The following is a 19,774-nucleotide window of genomic DNA, read 5'->3' on the forward strand; positions in this document are numbered from 1 at the left end:
CACACACACACACACACACACACACACACACACACACACACAGCAGTAGCTCTGCACCACTACTGCCATCTTTTGGCTATGAAACCAACCTCGGGAACACCTGCTGAGCACCAAATGTCGGTGAAACGTGGATTTGGAAGATAAAGTCATTAAGCGCCTCGGTCATGCTGGCTGTTAATGGACACGGTGCTAACACAGCTGCTGCACTTCAGTTAGAAACTAAACCCACTGTGAAACTTGTTAGTCTGCTTCTATTACCACCGTCTTGTTGCCCGTGGTGACATTATGGCCGAGCTTTTAGAGGTCAGCCTTATTAGTTATGGCTGCGCAGTTCATCATAGTTTAATTTCTAACAATAATTAAAATTAGATAATAGAGATAAAATGAATATTGCACCACATAATTCTCTTGTTTTGCCTTTCATCGCGTACATTACTTTATTTCCTCTTGTCAGGATGTGATGTCTGCAGAAAGCACGGCAGGAAAGATCTGAGAGTCTGAAAGATAACTGTGACCTCATCAGAGTTAAAGTGGACAAAAGAGAGAACTGAGTCTTTTCAACGCTGTCAGAGTGCAAGTATAAATAAAACTGAACCCCTCTTCTGTTAGTATTTAGCAAGATTAAATACCTATAAAATGAAAAAGATATAAAAAACATAAAGCAACTCAGTATCCAAGTCTCTGAAGTTGCACCTCAGTGCAGCGACTCTCTGAATTAATGACTACCACCAGGATATGGACAGGGGCCACTCTGATCCGACTGTCAAAGGAAATCTAATCGCTGAATTTCTCATTTACTGTTTCTTAAACTTGGAACACGTGCAGTTATTGAGTTTTAATAAAACAAAATCAAAACACAACTAACAGCACTGGTGCAACACCTGCAACATCACATGTAGAAAGTGTCCAGTCTATCATGTTGCTGTGGTATTTGTTCAGTCTCTACCTGTCGGCCTGTGTTGACAGCGTGCACACGGCCTTGGCGGCGCTGGTGCCGGTCATCAGGCTGCCGCTCTTCAGGTCCAGGCCTCGGCCCCCTCTGCCGCTCTCCTTCAGCAGCTCCTGGATGGAAAGCGGCTGGATGACCGGCTGGCTCAGGCTCAGGTCCGAGGCCTCGGGGCTGGGTTCGCAGCTCAACTCCAGCCCGAGGTCGATGCCAGCCATCTGCTGGCTCTGCTGGGTGATTGTGGTCAGAGAGGACGGCTGGGCAGAGCCGTCACTGAAGTGGGTGTGCTCCAGTGAGCTGATGTACTCGGTCACCCTGAAAGTGATTTGAAGTTCTAGAACATATTTTTGAAGTTTCATCCCTCTTATGAGCTTCACATACTACCATTTCTGAGCTTGATATATATGATATATGAAGTATATTTTACAGGATAAACAAACGTACCTGAACACATGAGGCCAGCAGTCATGGTTGTGGCTGCCCATCTCCAGGCCAACGTTCAGGATGGCGTCCATGCACAACACATGAGCTGTGTGAAGGCGAACTCCCTGAGGACGGCCGATCTGCTCCAGACGCTGCTCAACACGCTGTTTCACTGGAGACACACACACACACACACACACACACACACACACACACACAGTAAAGTGTATTTTAAATATCACAGATGCCCTGAACATTGTGCTTGAACTGATTTGAGATGAGCTTTAACAAAACTGACTCTCAGGTTGAGGAAATATATAAACATTAATGTTGCATCCCAGTAAATGCTGCCAGCAGTTTGTAGCAGCTGTCACTAGATGTCACTAGTTCCCATATCTTGTTTTTATCATTGCTTTTGTCTCCAGTAGAAATGATTCCCAAAGTTTAGGCTGTGGCCGAAAAAAGGTATTGGCCCGTTATTCCAAACAGATAAACACTCCTGGAAGCACCGATCACAACCACAACAGACATAAGCTTTGTTTTTGGCAAAGAAATGTTGAGCATTTTGCAGTAAAGTGCATGCTTCAGACTTTGTAAATCATGTCTATGTTACTCATTTAAATATTTTCTTCTTGAAAGGGAAGCTCCTACAAATGTATATGCCACAGAGCCACCTGGAAAAATACCCAAGACTGTGACGTTCAGTCACCGTGAGCTCCTTAGCAAATCCAGCTGCTGCGTACTGTTAGCAAAGCAAGGTGCAGTACGTACGATGTTTTGTAGTCCACATTTACACGCTGTAGTTTCAGTACAGCATGTTAAGCAGGTTAGTGTCAGGTCATTCGGATTCTCAGCACACAGTTCTTTTCTCGAGTCCTTATCAATATTCCTAACACCCTCTTTTCCTTGAACTCATGACAATTTCATCAAGGTCAAGGACACAAGGTTTAGTGAAGGAAAAGGGGGGTGCTTTTTACTCCCATCGGCACAGGTACATAACATTAAGCACCTAGCCACGCAGTCGGTCTTTGCAAACGTTTGTGAAAGAAGAGGTCGTTCTGAAGATCTGACTGAACTCAGTCTGGTTCTGTAACTGGACGCCGCCGCTGCAGCAAGTCAGTTCTTCCCTCCGTGATATTCCACAATCAACGGTCCTGACCTGCTGCTCAGCCGGGAGGTCAGGACGCATCAAGTTACAGAGCAGAAGTGCTGAGGCACACAGCAGCTTCTAAGCTCCTCTGTGCTGGGAGCGTCACGGCATGGGTTTCCATGCCGAGCAGCTCCTGCAGGTCAAGGTGGCCCAGAATGTTTCTGCTTATAGTGTAAAAAGTTTATAATAATAACTTTTTTTTTTTAAAAGAGACAAAAGCAAAAACAGAAGATGGAAAATACTCAGTTAAAGGTACTTAAGGAAATAATAATACAAGTAATAAATAAATATTAATACAAATATTAACAGAAATGATCTGTCTCAATATCTCAAGTTGAGATATAAGTGGGGCCTTATTAAGTGTACAAATGTGTTTACTGTGGGTTCTTTGTATGTATGATTGTGAACGGTCAAGATTTCCCTTATCTGGGTTTTATAACTAGGAAACACAAATTAGCACTAATTTGAGGTTTTACCCCTCGATTGTGTGTGACGACGATGAGCTTGATTCAAATTTAAGGTTTTTGTGTGTCTGTTACATGCAAACGTCTGAGGAAGCGTGTGTTTGTGTTTTTGTGAAAATACCTTGCGCGATAGCGTCTCCCGTCTCCCCCACCTCCTTCTCCTCCTTCTCTTCCTGCACACAGGAGGCTGCAGCCATCTGGGCTAAAGCTGAAGCACAGTTGGCAGCCACACCTGACAGACGCACACACACACACACACACACACACAAAGTAAAGACGTGCCGTTTCATTCATCCACAAAACATCATCCCTGCACATTAAAAATGCAGCATTTCAGCCATCATCCATATTCAGAATCTACCAATGAGACATTTTCACAGATTTCTTGGATTTCTACTGTACATGTTTAAAATTTTAACTGGAGACACACAAACTGTAACGTGCCAACTGCAAACACAGAGGAGGTCGTACGCCATGTGTTCATTCATATTCATTAGTCCTTCTGCACTAATTTCAATCTGATTTGCTCCCATGCAGGCCCCGGGGATGTGCCACTGTCCTTTAATGCTAGTGATACTCACAGACATCTGACAGCGGTTGATAAGTAAACTGCATTTCCCCTGACATCCTCTGTAATACTTGCATTTAACATTTTGGAAGTAAAACTCGCAGTTAACCTCCAGAGGAGCTGCACAGCGTCGAACAGGTGCTGGCTGCTATTGGGCACCTGCCACTGGTGTCAAATTTGATTAATGTGATACATAATGAAGCTGACAAGGAAAATCAGAACTCAGCAAAACCTTCCCCGTGTGAGTACGAGTCAAAGCTCAAAGTATGGCAGAAACAAAAAAGCCTACAGTACCATGAGGGGATTTTTAGGCACTATGAAATGCCCAGTAAATGCTTTACTGATAATTTCTGTTTTTACATTTAAATGTATACGTTTGAAGCATGGTACAGTACAGATGATCAACAGCAGATTCATCTCCCTCTATGGTTTAAACGTGCTTATTAGAAAGATTATTTAAAGCCCTCATAGACTCAAGTTATCAAGAGAACGTGAAGAAACAACTGACATGACTTAAATCAAAAAGGCGTGCACGCTGTGTTGAAACGATGTCAAAGTATGAAGTAAAACTGGGCACGACGTGGCCTCCAGTCTGCACTTCCAGCACGAAGAGAAAAGTTAGACCAGCAAGAGAGGAGAGTCATCGTCTTTGCTGCATTCAGTGTGTAAAATGAACTGAGACCAGATGAAATGTAAAATGTGCCTAAAACTGGAGCGTTTTAAGGAAGCACCTGTGTTTCGTATTTTTATGGTTGACAGCTTTGCCCAGTGTTCACGTTTGAACACTAATCTGCACTCAGCACACTGGTGTTATTCTGGTGTCCCTTTTCAGTGGCTGCCAAACGTCGAGGTGGAAACGAAAGGATCCCCGAGCTAAAAACATGGGACAGAGCTTTAAGGCAGGCCAGCCACGAGGCCGCTGGCACTTGGTTCAGACGACTATTCAGGTTCAATGAATGTCCAGGACTTCTAACGGGAAAGTTTAAAGTACTTAATCGCTTAAAAAGTCACGTGTCAAGCGGTTTTCATTAGTGTGACTGCATTTCCCTGTGACCCCATAAGCTTCCAAAACATGTTTAATATCAATTAAAAGCTGTGTAAACCCTCAGTTCTCAATTATTCTGTGTAAGTAGACCTGTGCTGTGGCGGGAGCTGAGAGGGTCTGAGCTCACACGAGGGCAGTAAACTCCATGTTAGAATTAGAATAACAGCGTTTTGTCTGGCTCTGACAGCCTCTACAGTCTGAACCTTTTTCACTCTGACTTCCTTTGTGCAGTCATGTGAGGGCGTTTGCCATCCTGACAGTTACTGTGGCTAAAAGTGAACAATAAAGCCATCTGACAGCAAGTCCTCCCCGGTGCTCTCTCGTGCTTATTCTGCTGACTGGAAGAAGAAAACAAAGACATTTCAGTTCAGTCTTTCTACTTCTGAAGGTTGTGGCCAAATAACTTGCAGCTCATTGTTCTATCTTATTACATCGAGACCTTATTTCTTCCACCAAATTCATACTGAACCGTATCTCAAAGGTTTAACCGTCTGTGCCGGAGTCTTTGTGTCCATTTGCTTTTTCCTGCGGTGTCCCACACGGCTCAACTCTAGGGCCCCTGTTATTTAGTTTTAATTACATCAAGCTTTGAAACCTCAGGACGTTTATAAGTTATCTATGCTAACTGTCTTAATGCTAAACCAGTGATGGAAAATGTTTTACAGCTAAATACCAAACAAAGAAAGAGAGGTTGTAACTGCTGCAGAAAATAATCTGAAGTAGAAATATTTTAGCACAATGTTTCGTATCTTTAGCATGTTATCTCCTATCTTATAACATATTACTACTGTGACACAAATCACGTGAAGAAGAAATCACACTGGCCAAGTCAAAACATCTGTGTGTGCATGCTGTGATATAAGTGTAATATTTGAATCCACAGTACAGATATATTTGGATTAAGCGTTTACAACATGTTTCACACTGCACTTCTTCAGGCCCCTAAATAAATCAGTCCTCGAGTTTAGTGAGCTGCGACAGGACGTGCTGATTAAAAACAGTGCTGAGTGGCTGCTTAGCTGCTAATAGAAATTACTGTTCATACTGTACATACCTAGAATCTGCTCCAGCTGTAGGACAGATGTCTAGTGAATAATCCTGACCTTTGCCTGTGCTATAGGGAGGGAGCACAAATCCTCCCCCACAGGGATGAGAGAAGATGATATGCATTTGTCTTATTAATACAGGCACATGAAACATGCTTCACACACCCAGGGCGCAGCTGAGCGCAGCAGCTTTACGCAGGCCGTCTAAACTCAGGCAGATGGTGTCTCTCTCCCTCTGGCTCTGCTCTTTGACCCCCTCTGCCCCCAGGATGAAGGCCAGGCCCTTGGAGCTGCCCGCCATGCGACCAGTCAGCGGTGTGGACAGAACATCGATCAGGTTTTTCCAAACACCGGTGAGGATGAAGCGTGAGAACACAGCTCCTGAAAAACACAGAGCAAAAAAAAAGGGTCGGTTTTTTAAATGGTGACACACACAAAACACACAAGATGAGCATAAATGTCAGGGGTGAGTCAGCCAGCAGCAGTTAGAGTCTGGCTTAATCCTGCAGGAAACAGCACAGGTGCTCACTGCCCTCTTTCTACCCAGCTACCCTTTTTTCCCCAGCTTGTCTCATCTTTCGTTTGCAATGCAGCTTCTTGCTCTTTCAGTTACAGCAGGTCAAATCCAAACACACAACATCACTGAAGCATGATTGTATTTAAAACCTGCAGGTTTCCTATCAACGTTCCTGCAGACCGACTCTGCAGCAGGACGTGAAACTTACAAATGTTCATCTGTTATGTTTTGCAATCATGAATGCACCAGTAAATACAACATTTTTAAAAAACCTGCATGTCTTGACCATGCAGCTCTGCTCTGAGATACTTCTGCTAATGTTGTGGTTTCTACTGATTACCAGCGCAGCACTTTAGTAGCAATTACGGGCTCAGCGAACTCGAGTAAAGTTCCCCAGAAATATAATCCAAACATGAAAACCCTGTGAATGAAGAGCTGCTGACTGAGGAGAATTAAATGTTAACTACGTTCTCAGTAAGTGCTACTGACCTGCCATCACAGCGTCACTGCACGGCTTTTCACAGCCGAGTGGCGCGTGGCTCGACGCTCTCCTGATCAGCTGACCTCCTATTGCACTGCTGCCCAAGCCGTCAATGTCTAAGAGACGAGGAACAGAGAAGTTACAACATGTCAAGTATTTGAATTTATACCCTCTGCATATAATAAATCCCAAAGTCTGTCTGAGCAAACTGGGGTTCAGTATCTTCCCCAAAGGCACACTGCCGTGCAGACTGGAGCAGCAAGGGCTCGAACCACCAACCTTTCAATTAGCAGATGACCTGCTCTACCTTTTGTGCTGCAGGCAGCCCTGAGGAAACTATCCAAACTCAGACACAGATTTAGGAGGTTTATGGATTAACATACAGAGCCTTTAGGTCCCTGCTAATAGAAAAGCTCAGTAACTGAACAGATAAAAAGTTGCCCGTGGAGAGGATGTGAGCAATTATAGGCTTTACTATAAATACCAGAATTTAGCCAGGTCCCTGTTTGCAGGAGCAAATTATTTGTTTGGAGATGATACAGTCAAGGATAGCAAAAGATGTTTTTAACTGGGACTTTTTGTTAAGTAAAATGAAACTGATGGTGTGCCGTGAACTACAAGCTGAATTTAAGGGTAGGTTTATGTGGGCTACTGTGTGAATACCATGTTGGGTTTTTTCTGTCTGTGTCATTTTGTCCTACACCTAAACTGATCATAATAATCTGGATGATGGGCACCAAGTACGACTGAGGATGAGCTGGAGGTAGTTTGGAGGGAGCTGCGTAGTGTTGGGGACAGAGGAGGGCAGGGCGGTGCGCTCAGCTGGTAGGGGGAGCTCTCTGTCAGTCATGTGAAGCCACCTGGACAGTGTAGTGTAGCATAAGGGGCTCTCTCAGTGGCTAAGACAGACAAACACACACACTCTTTCGCACCTTTCATAATAAGTACTGTTGCTTCATTTATCTCTTAATCAATATTTTTCCCTTGTTATGTGGAGGACTTTTGAGCCAGTGTGTGGAGACTAGCTGAGCACGTAGAAACTGTACAGGTGTGTGTGTGTGTGTGTACCTGTCAGCATGGTGATAAGCGGCAGTGTGTGGTCCTCTGAAGAACCCGAGAACCCAGACTCAGCCAGCAGGTTGCGCTCCAACACCTGGTGGTAAAGCTCCTCGATCCAGGCCTGAGACAGAACCACGAGGACGCCGCTGCTCTGGATCAGACGCACAAACTCCTTCTGCACAACAGAACAAACGTCCACTCATTCAGTGTGACTGCATCCAATTCAGTGCTGTTATATTCAGGGCGGGAAGTTTTTTTTTATTTTCTTGTACTTTTGATGATAAAGTTGAAGTAGCTTAAATGTCTAAGTAGAGCTGATTCAGTATTTAGTTGGGTGGTTGTGTGGCTAGAGGAACACAAAGATACATCTATACCTTTAGATAAGCAATGCTGCACAAAGAGGATTCTTTGAAACTACAGGATGTAGTTGCATTGGTTTGGTTTTACTTCTTATCTTTGAATCCTTGTCTTTAAACACCGGAGAAAACTGATCAGAGGAAACGAATCTCGCTCTCACCAGGCTGAGGACGGGCGTGAGCGTTCGCCGCTTGTAGTAGCCGCAGCAGCAGAGTTTGAGATTGAGCAGCAGAGCGTAGTAAGACACCAGGTAAAGGCCGTCTGCGTTCATCAGAGACTGGCAGCTCAGAGTGTCGCCTGTCTCGAAACCTGGGGAGTGAATGCCGCCTGCAGGGACACAGATTTAGGATTACAAGTTACATCTGTAGAGGACGTGTCGGTGTTCTCAGAGGTCAAATGTGACGGATTATATATGAATTAATAACACCTACAGCACAAGTGAAAAAGAAAGAAAGAAAACTGAGACAGTGAGAGAGCCAATGAAAGGGAGTGTGCAGGTGAGAGCAGGCAGCGAGATACAATCTGTTGGCTGAAGGCGACTGAAGTGTTTTAATCAAAAACCTGCTCTGGGGATTTAAAGTCCAAACTATTTCATTAAGTCAGCTGAGCGTAACATTTCATTTAACTCATAATTTTGCTCTGCTGATGTAAAAACTCCCAGCAGGCTTGCTGCTCTTAGCGATGGATGTCATGACTGTAAGGCAAAAAGTTTTCTTTAATAACTGTAAGAAAATAAACGTACTGCATTTAAACTACACACCGATGACAAATAACAGGAAAAAGCAAAATCCATACCAGCAAAACCCTGACGTCAGCGACCTGTGCATACAAGAGGGTCTTTGTTACCGCACCGCAGTCAGAACAGAAATTTCTACTGATAATAAACTGATAATAAACTGATGCTCTTATAAAAAAGTACAAAAAACTAATCTGAAGTACCGCCTGCCAAATCTGTTGCAAAAGAAACATTACACAACAATGTTACGGGGATTTTAATCACATATTTGAGCCATTTAGAGGTTTTAAAAACAAGCATGGAACAAGACCAGAGAGTTTATGAAAGAACAACAATACCCACGACCCACACAAGACACCGCCACAGAGAGGAAGCCCAATCTGCACCAGAAACCGAAAGTGAACTCATTTAAGCTCCTGAATATTTTACCAGGTTTCCTCAAAGCAGCGCACACATACAGAAAACCGCATCTGAAGCTTGATGTTTTCTTCCACTACACAGTTATGCTGTTTATTTGAGATGCAATATTTTCTGCTACAGCTGATTTTTACTGAAACTTCAAAGAAAAGAGCTTCACATCCATTCAGGTACCCCGACTGTCACTATTATCTATTAGAAGGAACAACCAGAGTTAACTTCTGAAGGTGTGAAGAACAGAAACATCTTCTTTAACTTTTATTGTTTTAATTATAAGGAGGTAAAAACACAGATGGGCTTGAAAGAAATTAGAAAAAAATAAGACAAGGCAGGCTTGAAAGTCTCTGGCAGTTCCCCGACCCCACAGGTAATGGTCTTGATTTCTAAATCATCAAATTTAGAGTGATTTAGAAAATGCATATATATTGTACAATAATTTAAAAAAGCATTTGTGTCCAAAAAACTCTTTAAGACTCGTTTCTCAATCTCATGTATTTATGGAGGAGCTCAGGAGAACCTTCAACAGTGAGAAGCTACAGACCTGTCAGTCAAGACACAGGAAACAGGCTTACAGAGGAGCTAGCATTAGCTAAAAGCTAAGTAGTGTTAGCTAAAAAGCTGGAAAAGCTAGCTGTTTATGCAAACAGCTAGAAAATGACTGTTCGCACTAACAGTGATTCAGCAAAGAATGAACTTCTCAGTAGCGTCCAACAAAGCAAGATTTTTATTACCTCGCTCAGTTACAAAAATAATCACCTTTGAGGTCAAATAAAATGAAAAGAAATGTAAATAAATATAAAATGCAGTAACAGAGCCACTCACAGAAGCAGAAAAAACTGCATTAGCATGAGAACCTGTGCATTGTGATGTCACTAACTCTGCTAATTGGTTGAATGAATGTGCAGCCAAGGTGTTCATTAGTCAGACTAATCTCAGCAGTCTTCTGATTGGACGATGGGATAAGGAGATGGGGCTCATTTGCCTGATTGATGGGTTGACAGACTGAAACATGATATCATAAATGTTCCAGGAGTGAGTTATTAATCAGACCAACTAAAGGTGTGTTAGGACTGGGAAGGGGCCTTTGGAAAATGTAATTTAACCATGACCACAAAAATGTTGAGAACCTCAGCATTTAGATCATCTACTGTAGAAAAAAAGAAACAATAAATGTTATTCTTTAAACTGATTTTTAGCGTGTCTCCTTGTCATTGAGTTCTTGCAGTAGTAGAGATTTGTCTTGTCTTTGCACTCCGATATTCCCAGCGCATGCCTGCAGTGTAATATATTTACTTAAACAGGGAGAACCATCTCCTCCCTGAGCAAATATGTGTGTGTTTGAGTAGCAAACTCATGCAGATCGCAGAACAGGAATCACTCCACTGCAGTAAATCTAACCTCCCTCCCTTCTCCCCTCACTCACCAGCCTGCAGTCCAGAGCAGAAGGTGGAAGAGAAGTTCTGCAGCGACATGTCCACCTCCGTGGCAGTGGACATCCCCAGCAGGCGGGGCAGCTGTCCAGCCAGAGACTGCACGAACAGTCTGGCGCTTTGCTGGTCAGCCTCTTGGTTGCGGAGCAGTTTGAGGGACAGGGCGGCAGTGCGCAGGGAGCGGTGACCTGGGAAGTCGCGGGACAACTGCTGGTCCTCGTCGGCCAGCGACACGTTGTCGGACCCGATGTCGGAGACGTCAGAGCGCCCCGAGTCTTTCTCGGCAGCCATGGAGTACTGATCGCACGAGTCAAACTCTGTCCGTGACAGGTCCTGCTCCTCCATGCTGGTGGGCAGCAGGAAGAAGCATGAGATTGTTTTTATTATTTATATATTCTTTCTTTACTTAATTACTATTTATCATAATTTCAATTCAGCAACTAGAGAAACAGCAGTACCTGAAGTTGCTCTCGCTGTATCGTGACCCTCCTCCGTGGTGCGACCGAGACCTGGATTCCACAGACAGGAAGTTCGTGATGTCGGGGTAGACGAGGGCGTGACTCCTTTGCACCACATCTGGAGGAACTGCACCTCCTCTCTCTCCGCCTCCACCTCTTTCTTTCTCTCCTCTTCCCTCCACCTCCCCTTTGGGCACCCCTCCTTCCTCCTTCTGGCCTCCCTGGTTGGGCACGGGGATCGGCTCGTGTTTGGTTTCCTCCTGATCGCCACAGAAAGAAGGCGAAGGGAGACGAGCGTCCTCTCCACACTCCTCCGGACTGGTGTGGCCCACAGCGAGGCCGAGCTCTCCCACCTCTAAATCCAGGGTGGTTTGGCCCGTTTCCGTGGTGATGCTGATGCTGATGTCGGGGCTACGCTCAGTGGTGCCAGTGGTGGCCACATTGGAGGAAGAAGAGCTGGGGTCCCACGGAGGCTGCTCTGAGGACAGGATGTGTCTCTGCCACCTGAAGTCAGCCTCGTTGATCTCCATGGACTCACGTGTCGACTCGGTTCCATCTTTCAGATCGTCCAGTCGTCTGAGGAGAAGCCGAGCCTGGAGAGCGCAGCTATGTTACCGTTTTATACGTAATCAACACCAGAGCCCATATTGTGCTGATTCAGAGACCCAAGAGCTGTCACTTGTTAACAAAATCCCACAAACGTTTTAATGATGGACGGCCACCGACAGAGCTGCTCATTCATTGGTTGAGGGCTGTCAAACTAGCTGCTAGGAATGCATTAAGTATCACTGGGTTACACAGTGACATAGAGACCTTCTTTTGGCCTGAACACTAAATCCAAACCCTTTGCATGCACAAAAGTGCTGCTTAAATAAGTAATACGTTAAACCCCAGAATGGCCCTTTAATGCTGTGGTTCTGTGTGTTGTCTGCATACCTGCTCAGGCTGGATGCCACGGCCCTGTGACAGCTCATCCAGTGCGCTGAGAAGGGCACAGGCACAAGACACGGAGGAGTAACACGCCTCGATGCCTCCTTTCATACAAGCCTCTGTCATCCCATCCATCACTCTGCCACGGGAAGCAGAAACAAACAGCTCAGTATAGGATTGATCGCCAGTATCAAATGACGTGAGCGAACACATTATTTTGATTTCTACTTTAATTTGGACCGAGTGATGATTGAAACAATGTGCAGCAAAACAAAGAGTACAGACAAACATCCCTGGGTGACAGATTTCAGATTGTTAAATTTCAGAAACAAAGCAAACACCAAGTGAACAAAGTTAGGAGTTACTAACAGTCTGAGCAGGTCCAGGTGGGACTTCCTCTTTGAGAATGATCGCTTCCTGGTCTCAGGCTCAGCCATGCAGGGACCGGCGAGGTCATACAGCCGCTGGGGGCTGCCCAGAATCTGCCACAGACGAAAGCATTAAAGCTTTTGCTGACATGGTTCTAAAAACATATGCAGGCAGGTTATCCCAAATGTCAAACTGTTACTGGACCCCTTCGAGTGCATGATCCTCGGAGGTACTTGTGAAAACTTTGCTGAATAAAGATTAGCAAAGGGCTGCCTGTCAGTGAAAAATGATATTATAAACGTAGAGAAATGTCTTTGTCCCACCTCCTTCATGATGCGGATGGCCTCGGTGCGGTGCTGAGGAGGAGGGTAGAGGAGGATCCTGTGGTAGAGCGACTGGAGCACCGGTTTCATCGACTCGACGCAGCTCACCAGACGCACCAGCTCTGCTGCAATGTAGCAAACTGTGCGCACTACCGGTGCAATCCTGGCAGGGGCGCTAGAGGAGCAGCCAGAACCTCTGCCCTGATCGGACAGTCCTCCGCAGGAGGAGTCCACCTCCTGGCCCATTCCTGGGAGAACAAAACAAAGAGGGGCATGAAGCCCATGAAATCATGCTGATAGAAAGCTTCTTCCTATAAGAACTCATGTCTCCTTAAACTCCTGCAGCAGTGAGTGGAAACCAACACTTTTCACACTGTTAGCTTCAGTCGTGATCTTCATAGCTGCATCAGGCTCCGTTTATGAGCGATCAGTAATTAGGTATTGATTTTCCCCCCTTTCTTGGCGCTTGAATCCCTGATAGAGATTAATTTCCACTGATATTCGCTTTCAAATTGTTGCAAAAAAACAGACAAACTGACCGCCTCCTACAGCGGATTCTTTAGTAAATTCAGTTACCTAAACTGAGTCTCTCTGAGAGGCGGTCTCGGTCTGATGCCGCTGAGTAGCCGTGGTGGGAAGCAATAGTTTTGTCATTGACGGGATTGCCCATGATTGCCACCAGGGATGGGCACAGCTGCTTCCTGGGAAGAGGAACATTAGCGATTTTTATTGATTACATCGGACTACAATCAACTCCAATTAAGGACAACAGTGAGGGACCAGTTGATGAAATTTTACTCAGTGAGTCTTACCACACGAGGTCTGTGAAACCTCTGAAGAGGTGCATTGTGGGAGGGCAGCTGCTGAGCATAGAAAGGATGCACTCCAGGTAGAGTAGCTGCAGGAGCTGGTTATCACTGGGAGATTAAAATAAAGAAATGGTTACTGTATTAAACTAGGAAGCTTCCAGGAAGAAACCATGGAAGTGCAGAGGAAACATGCAAACACTGTTTAATGTGATAAAGCTGACATTTAAAACGAAACCACACGAATGAGCTAAACAGCAGCTAAACTATGTGCAGTTTTTCAACCTTTTCCTGGGCGCCTTCATGTTTGTTCTCATTACTTACACTGAAAGGAGATGAAACACTAATGAAAGCAGAGTGATTATCAGTGACGTCGGCCCATCCAAAATCATACATCTGTGTTTTTGTTTCTGTGTTTGGATCAGTCTGACTGAATTATCACCTCCATATCGAGACAAGAGAAATATAACAGAATATTAGTGAGTCAATGAGAATCTGCAGCGTTACCTGTCCACTGACTCCAGCTTTTCACAGAAAACGGTCAGAACCGTGACCACATCTTCACACAGAGCTTGGCTGGTGGGAGAAATATCTGCAAAAAGCCACCCCCCCACACACACCATAAAAAGGTTAATTTGTGGTTCCTGCTTTATCATTCGCCACTATGTACATGAAGTGATAAAAAAATCATTGCTTTCCCAATTTCCTCTCTCTCAGTTTCCCCTCTAAGAAGCAGAATAAATCAGTTCCCTCACTGGAACCTGGTTGGCTCTCTGCCTGCAGAGGCATCTATCGAAACAGTGCATTTGACTGTTTATGGTATCATAAAAGCAGCCCTGCCAGTCTCTCTCTGAAGTTGCTTCTTACTACCAGCAGATTGGTGATTACAGTGGCTTTATAACAGCTACAAAACAGTTGGAGCTGCACACTAAACATGACGAAGAGCCCACAGCCACCAGTGGCTCGCAAGCTTTAATGCTGAACTCACACAAGAAACTAAACTTGGACATTTTCACCATTGCTGGGCCAAACTAGTGTCTCTATGCCTCCACCAACCAGTGATGCTTTAACTTTCACATGCCACTCATAAAATGGGCAACAATGTCCCCAGTCCAGCATTCAGAAAGCACTTGGTGATAGTGGGGAAGAAGAACTCCCTTTTAACATGAAGAGACCTTCAAGAAAACCAGGCTCAGGGAGGAGCAGCCATCTGCTTTGACCAGAATAAAAAGTTTTTATTGTGTGTACTGCAGGGGCCAATTCAGCGTGAACATGAGCGGGACTGGCAATCAGGGAGCTTCCTGTTAGGTCAGAGTGATCTTTTATTTAGTCTCTGCTGGACACTCATACCCTACAATGGTCCTGTCTGCAGCATTCATAGTAAGATATTAGGCAGTGAAATGCTGTGCTCATATGCAATATTACATATTAGGAGGTGAGAAGTACATCCCTACAGCTGACAAAGGAAGCTGCAGAGGTGAGAGAAACCCCTGGCAGTGATGTACCTCGTCTCTGCAGCGGCGGTGCAGTCACCTCGTCTCCATCTGCACCCTGGAGAGGAACACACACAGGAGGCATGCTTACAGTCACTTCTGTGTCAAAACAAATGTGGTACTGTACGTTACGCTTTTATCTACCTGTAATTTTCTACTAGTTAATGTGTGCACATATACATCTGTATAATATATCTGTGTGTATATAATTCAAGTATTGTGTGACCTCCTGTCTGTGGCGGAGCTGTAGCGTCAGGTCTCCCAATATCTGGCTCAGCGTGGCTCTCACCGCCGTGTTGATGCTGCGCTGGTGACAGCTGGACATGTAGGTCTCGATGCACACCTACACACACACACACACACACACACACACACACACACACGAGCATCTGTCAGTGTGTGGTCTTTCTTATGTCACTAAACCAGAAAAACCATGACGCACTGTGCCAAGAAACCATCACAGACAGACACCGAACTGTTGGACAGATTCATAGGAGCTTTCCATGGCGTCACTGGTTACTATGGTAACCAGACAAGAGAGCAGCAGGGGCAAGGGGATGTATTGTCAGTGTCAGACATCTTTCAGGCAGATTAGAAGGTTACAGAGTAAACACTGTGCATCTGTGGAAGGTAAGACAGACGTTAGCTAGTAGCTCAGCACACACACACACACACACACACACATCAGGTATTCATCTAATTGACATAACGCTTTCCCTAGCCACCCACCCTACCCATGATAAATGAATGCCTAACCCGAACTCAATTGTAACCCTGACACTAAAACCACATTTTGACATTTTCACTTGTGGGAACTGGGATATTGGTCCCCTGTCATGGTCTACGGTGGGTGGCTGGAATTTCCATAAGGCTCCTGAACTGACCTGGGATCCGCCCCTGGGCAGGGCCAACTCCAGCTCCCGCACACCTGGAGCCTATTGCAGGCAATCAAGCCAGAGGGATTTAAACCACACGTTGATGTTCATTCACTGCCAGTTCGTCATCAACACATGTTGGTAACAGGCCGTATACGTTAAGTTCTTGCTGTGATTCATCCTGTTAACGCGACTCTCTTGTGCTACAGTTGCTGTATCCACCTTGGCTCACACTCCACCTCTGGACTCAGGATACCTAGTAATCATTCTGGAAATCTCTCTGTGCCTCACCTGCCTGCCCTCCTGCCATCACACTCCATCTGAAGCCCCGGATCTCAGGCCAGCTTTTCCACGCCACTCAGCCTCCCCTGGATCTTCATCACCCCCCTCTCAACACTCCAGGTCCCTAACTGCAAGTAAGAATTGCTGCTCTTACAACTGGCCACTTCTGAGCTGCCTTCACTACCTACCTAACTCCTATATCCTCTTCCTTCAGTGTGACTGTTCCCCACTCAGCTCCGTTCCGCATCTCAGGCCTCATTCCCTCGCCATAGCCACGTTCCCCAGGCCACGCCGCACCAAGACTCCACGTCTCGTTGTTTTTTTGTTTTTGCCACGTTTTTCTCTTGCACTTAAACCTAATAAATTGTTGCATCATCTGCTGTCTCCGCTCTGGGTTTCTGCACCTGAGTCCTGTTCAGTACCGGCCACCCGGCCACGTGACATCCCCACAAGTATAGAAAACATACAATTTTTGGTCCCCACAAAGACATGAATACACGCTCACACACACAAACACACAGCCATTTATAACACATGCTTTCCCGCTTTGCTTTTTGCATTTAAAATCAACTATACCGTATTCTCGGGATATCTCACTGTATCCCAGGAGTACAGTTAGGGTTTTTCACACGTTGCTTTGATTAATGCCATACTCTGAAACTCTTTTTTGTGACCAGGTGCAGCAGACTCCTGTGACTCGCTGGGAGATGAGGGGAAAGAGACGAGTACAGAAAAAACGGCTCTTTTCTCCTTCAAAATAAAATGCTATCCTAGGGTGTTCGTTTGTTTCTGGATTGCTGGGACTGAACCAGCCAGGGAGGAAGCATGAATGCTGGTTTGCTAATGTCACAGTAAAGCATAGCGCTTATTCTACATGAAATTAAAAACAGTCATTATGAATACAATTATTTCATATAGAATTAAGGAGGGAATTTCAAGTATTTTATTTTCTGTAGCGTTTTTGCTAAATATTGTCTGTCACATCTGGGTAACCTTAGAAACAATAACAATTCTTTTTTTCTTTTTTTTCCACATGAAAAAAACAAAAACAGCAAAAAAACAAACAAACATAATACGCACTGACAATAACATAATGGCACAGTGAAACCGTCAGACCAGCCCGGTCTGGGGGAGCTCCCCTCCACCTCTTTACAGGTCCCATGTCGTCAGGTTTTTGCTACTGTCCACGCAGCGCTTTACAGTCCATCCCTGATGGAAGGCTATTTCCAGTCTCTTTTATGAGCTGCCTTCTAAAAAACAGTGACCACGTCCTTAGCAGGCCTTCCTTCTTCCAGTAGTTGCGTGAAAATACTTAGTTAAGCTCTGGTTATATAACCCACCACCCATCACCCCACATTACCACCTTCAACAAATCTCTCCCACTTCCTCCAGATTTTAAGAAATTGGTCCATTTTGAGGTTCAAAAAAAAGTTTTTCCATTCTATGTATTTCTTCCATTATTCCTATCCTGTCTTTCTTTGTTGGGGGCTCTTTCTGCCCGCTCCCAACAGGATGTTTATCAAATATTTGTCCCTTAAGGAGGCTGCTGATGGGATATCGCACAAATACACAGTACAGAAATCCAAATCACATAACAATTCTTAATCCAAGAGTGGGGTTTAATGGAAGAGCTACAGAGCTTGTTGATAACAAAATGTGTAAGCCAAGATTTATTTGACCAATTATCAAATTTCTGTTCCATCCTGTGAGCTCAGAGGGGCTGAGAACTACCAGGGCCAACCTCACATAGAGCCTAAACAAAGACCACATCTGCTAATTACATTTGAAATCTTGGCAGCTTCAGGGATGTTTTACACCACCTGCTCCCAATCAATAAAAAACCCAATACATCCTGCACCATAAGGCACTCACAGATGGGATGAATATGCATGTGAGAGGGACAAGAGAGCAAGGAACAACCTCAAGGTACCTCTTGAATTAAGAGTTGCTCCGGCTCCTTCAATTTTAATGCTCACACTTCCTGCAAGCAATCGATACTCCACCTTGTTTTTTTAAAGCGCTGCCAGTTAGTGTAAGTACAAACATGTCTCAGGGTTATATTAAAACCTTCATAATGTGGGGTTCATATAGTACATGCACAGGGTACATTTATTTATACAATGTTTAAAAGCTAAAAGCTTGTGTTGTACAGCCACAAACAAGAAGAAAACAACAGATCAATAAAGCTCCTCGGTAACAAAATACTCATATTCCTATTTTGTTTTTTTGTAGCACTGGTCAGTTGCTATAAAACAACCTACTGAATATAAAAGATGGGGGGAAACACCGCGATGTATTAGTATTAGCACTTTGAAACTAAAGTGACCATATTTTTGACGAGGGGATAAAGTGCTATGCTACAGGCTAACACGAGTAAGCGGCACGTATAAATTATACAGGTGCGACAGTGACAGCGGCTGCACGAACTAACAAGTAACAGTATGGTGGCTACATCCATTTTTTATTTACAGTCTCTGAGTCTGAGAATAACTAAACTGTTGCCACCTGTTCAACCTGTAGTCAGGTTTCAATTTTCAGCTTTATTTGTGGCAAATCCCCCCAACAGTCACCTCAAGGCATTTTATATTGTAATGTAAAGACCCTACAATAACACAACCCTAACAATCAGACGACCCCCAATGAGCAAGCGCTTGGTACCAGTGGGGAAGAGCTGGGGAAAGGAGACAGGACAAAAAACACACAACCTGTGGTCTACTGAACATTAATGAGCTAGTCTGTGATAGTTTGATGTAAGAGTCAAACGTTTGGCAACAAGAAAATTATTTACAGTTAAAATAAGGATATCCATCCATCCATCCATCCATCCATCCATCCATCCATCCATCCATCCATCCATCCATCCATCCATCCCCTTTAGGGCCACAGCTGGGTTGGAGTCATAGGGCATGAAGTTGGGTACACCAGTCTATCGGAGGGTTAACACACTAATATATCTGAAGTGTCTATAGTTGTATGGCAGGTTACATGATTTCATGTAACTGATGACCACATTAGAGAGATGGAGTGTAAGCCTTGAGCTCCCCGTGTTTGACAATGCATGAATCTCTCAGCGCTGCCAATCCCTCCATTAAAATAAATAAATACATTAGAAAAAAACTGTCCTGGCCCTATTTGCCTAGATGTTATGATAATGGAGTGTTGCTGACAGCCTTTCCAGCCACCCTGAGTTATGCCCCAATGCAAATACAATACACTCACACACCAGATGGCCAGCCCTGACAGCACAGAGCCCATTAACACGCCATGGTGACTGGGTTTTTACGAGCTGTTAATGGACGTCAAACATCACTTAGCTGCAGGAGATGTTGCTTCTGCTGCTGGGGGAAGTGACGTGACAGAAAACATTTGACATAAAACACTCGACCACGCTACGATCAGGTGGTCTGAACATTAATGACTAACATGACGTTTCTGCTCAGTATAAACAGTAGAACTGTAGAACACTGTGCGTTCTGAAACGTCTTTCTTAGAACCAAACGTCCCATTGTACAGTAAGCTGTCAGCGTAAAGTCTAATCTTTGCATTGAACTGATTAGTGTCTTGAGATGTTTTGACACCGTTCTTTTATTCATGACTCC

The 19,774-nt window shown here is 44.6% G+C and overlaps 1 protein-coding gene across 3 annotated transcripts in view; it reads right to left on the reverse strand.

Moving 5' to 3' along the window:
* The window catches only part of arfgef3 (ARFGEF family member 3), a 51,191-nt gene that overhangs the window by 21,860 nt on the left and 9,557 nt on the right, over positions 1 to 19,774 (reverse strand). For all 3 annotated transcript variants that reach the window (XM_042226483.1, XM_042226482.1, XM_005937010.3), the window contains exons 6-22: positions 15,245 to 15,361; positions 15,031 to 15,076; positions 14,033 to 14,117; positions 13,532 to 13,636; positions 13,296 to 13,420; positions 12,720 to 12,967; positions 12,397 to 12,509; positions 12,034 to 12,166; positions 11,098 to 11,690; positions 10,633 to 10,985; positions 8,217 to 8,383; positions 7,709 to 7,874; positions 6,649 to 6,756; positions 5,808 to 6,023; positions 3,105 to 3,215; positions 1,391 to 1,541; positions 947 to 1,261 (exon numbers count right to left, since the gene is read on the reverse strand). In XM_042226483.1, coding sequence (XP_042082417.1) covers positions 947 to 1,261; positions 1,391 to 1,541; positions 3,105 to 3,215; positions 5,808 to 6,023; positions 6,649 to 6,756; positions 7,709 to 7,874; positions 8,217 to 8,383; positions 10,633 to 10,985; positions 11,098 to 11,690; positions 12,034 to 12,166; positions 12,397 to 12,509; positions 12,720 to 12,967; positions 13,296 to 13,420; positions 13,532 to 13,636; positions 14,033 to 14,117; positions 15,031 to 15,076; positions 15,245 to 15,361 — 3,152 coding nt within the window. The remainder of the gene's footprint in view (positions 1 to 946; positions 1,262 to 1,390; positions 1,542 to 3,104; positions 3,216 to 5,807; positions 6,024 to 6,648; positions 6,757 to 7,708; positions 7,875 to 8,216; positions 8,384 to 10,632; positions 10,986 to 11,097; positions 11,691 to 12,033; positions 12,167 to 12,396; positions 12,510 to 12,719; positions 12,968 to 13,295; positions 13,421 to 13,531; positions 13,637 to 14,032; positions 14,118 to 15,030; positions 15,077 to 15,244; positions 15,362 to 19,774) is intronic.

Source organism: Haplochromis burtoni, unplaced genomic scaffold (assembly GCF_018398535.1).
Source record: "Haplochromis burtoni strain Fernald_Lab_line unplaced genomic scaffold, NCSU_Asbu1 Contig_214, whole genome shotgun sequence".
NCBI lineage: Eukaryota > Metazoa > Chordata > Actinopteri > Cichliformes > Cichlidae > Haplochromis > Haplochromis burtoni.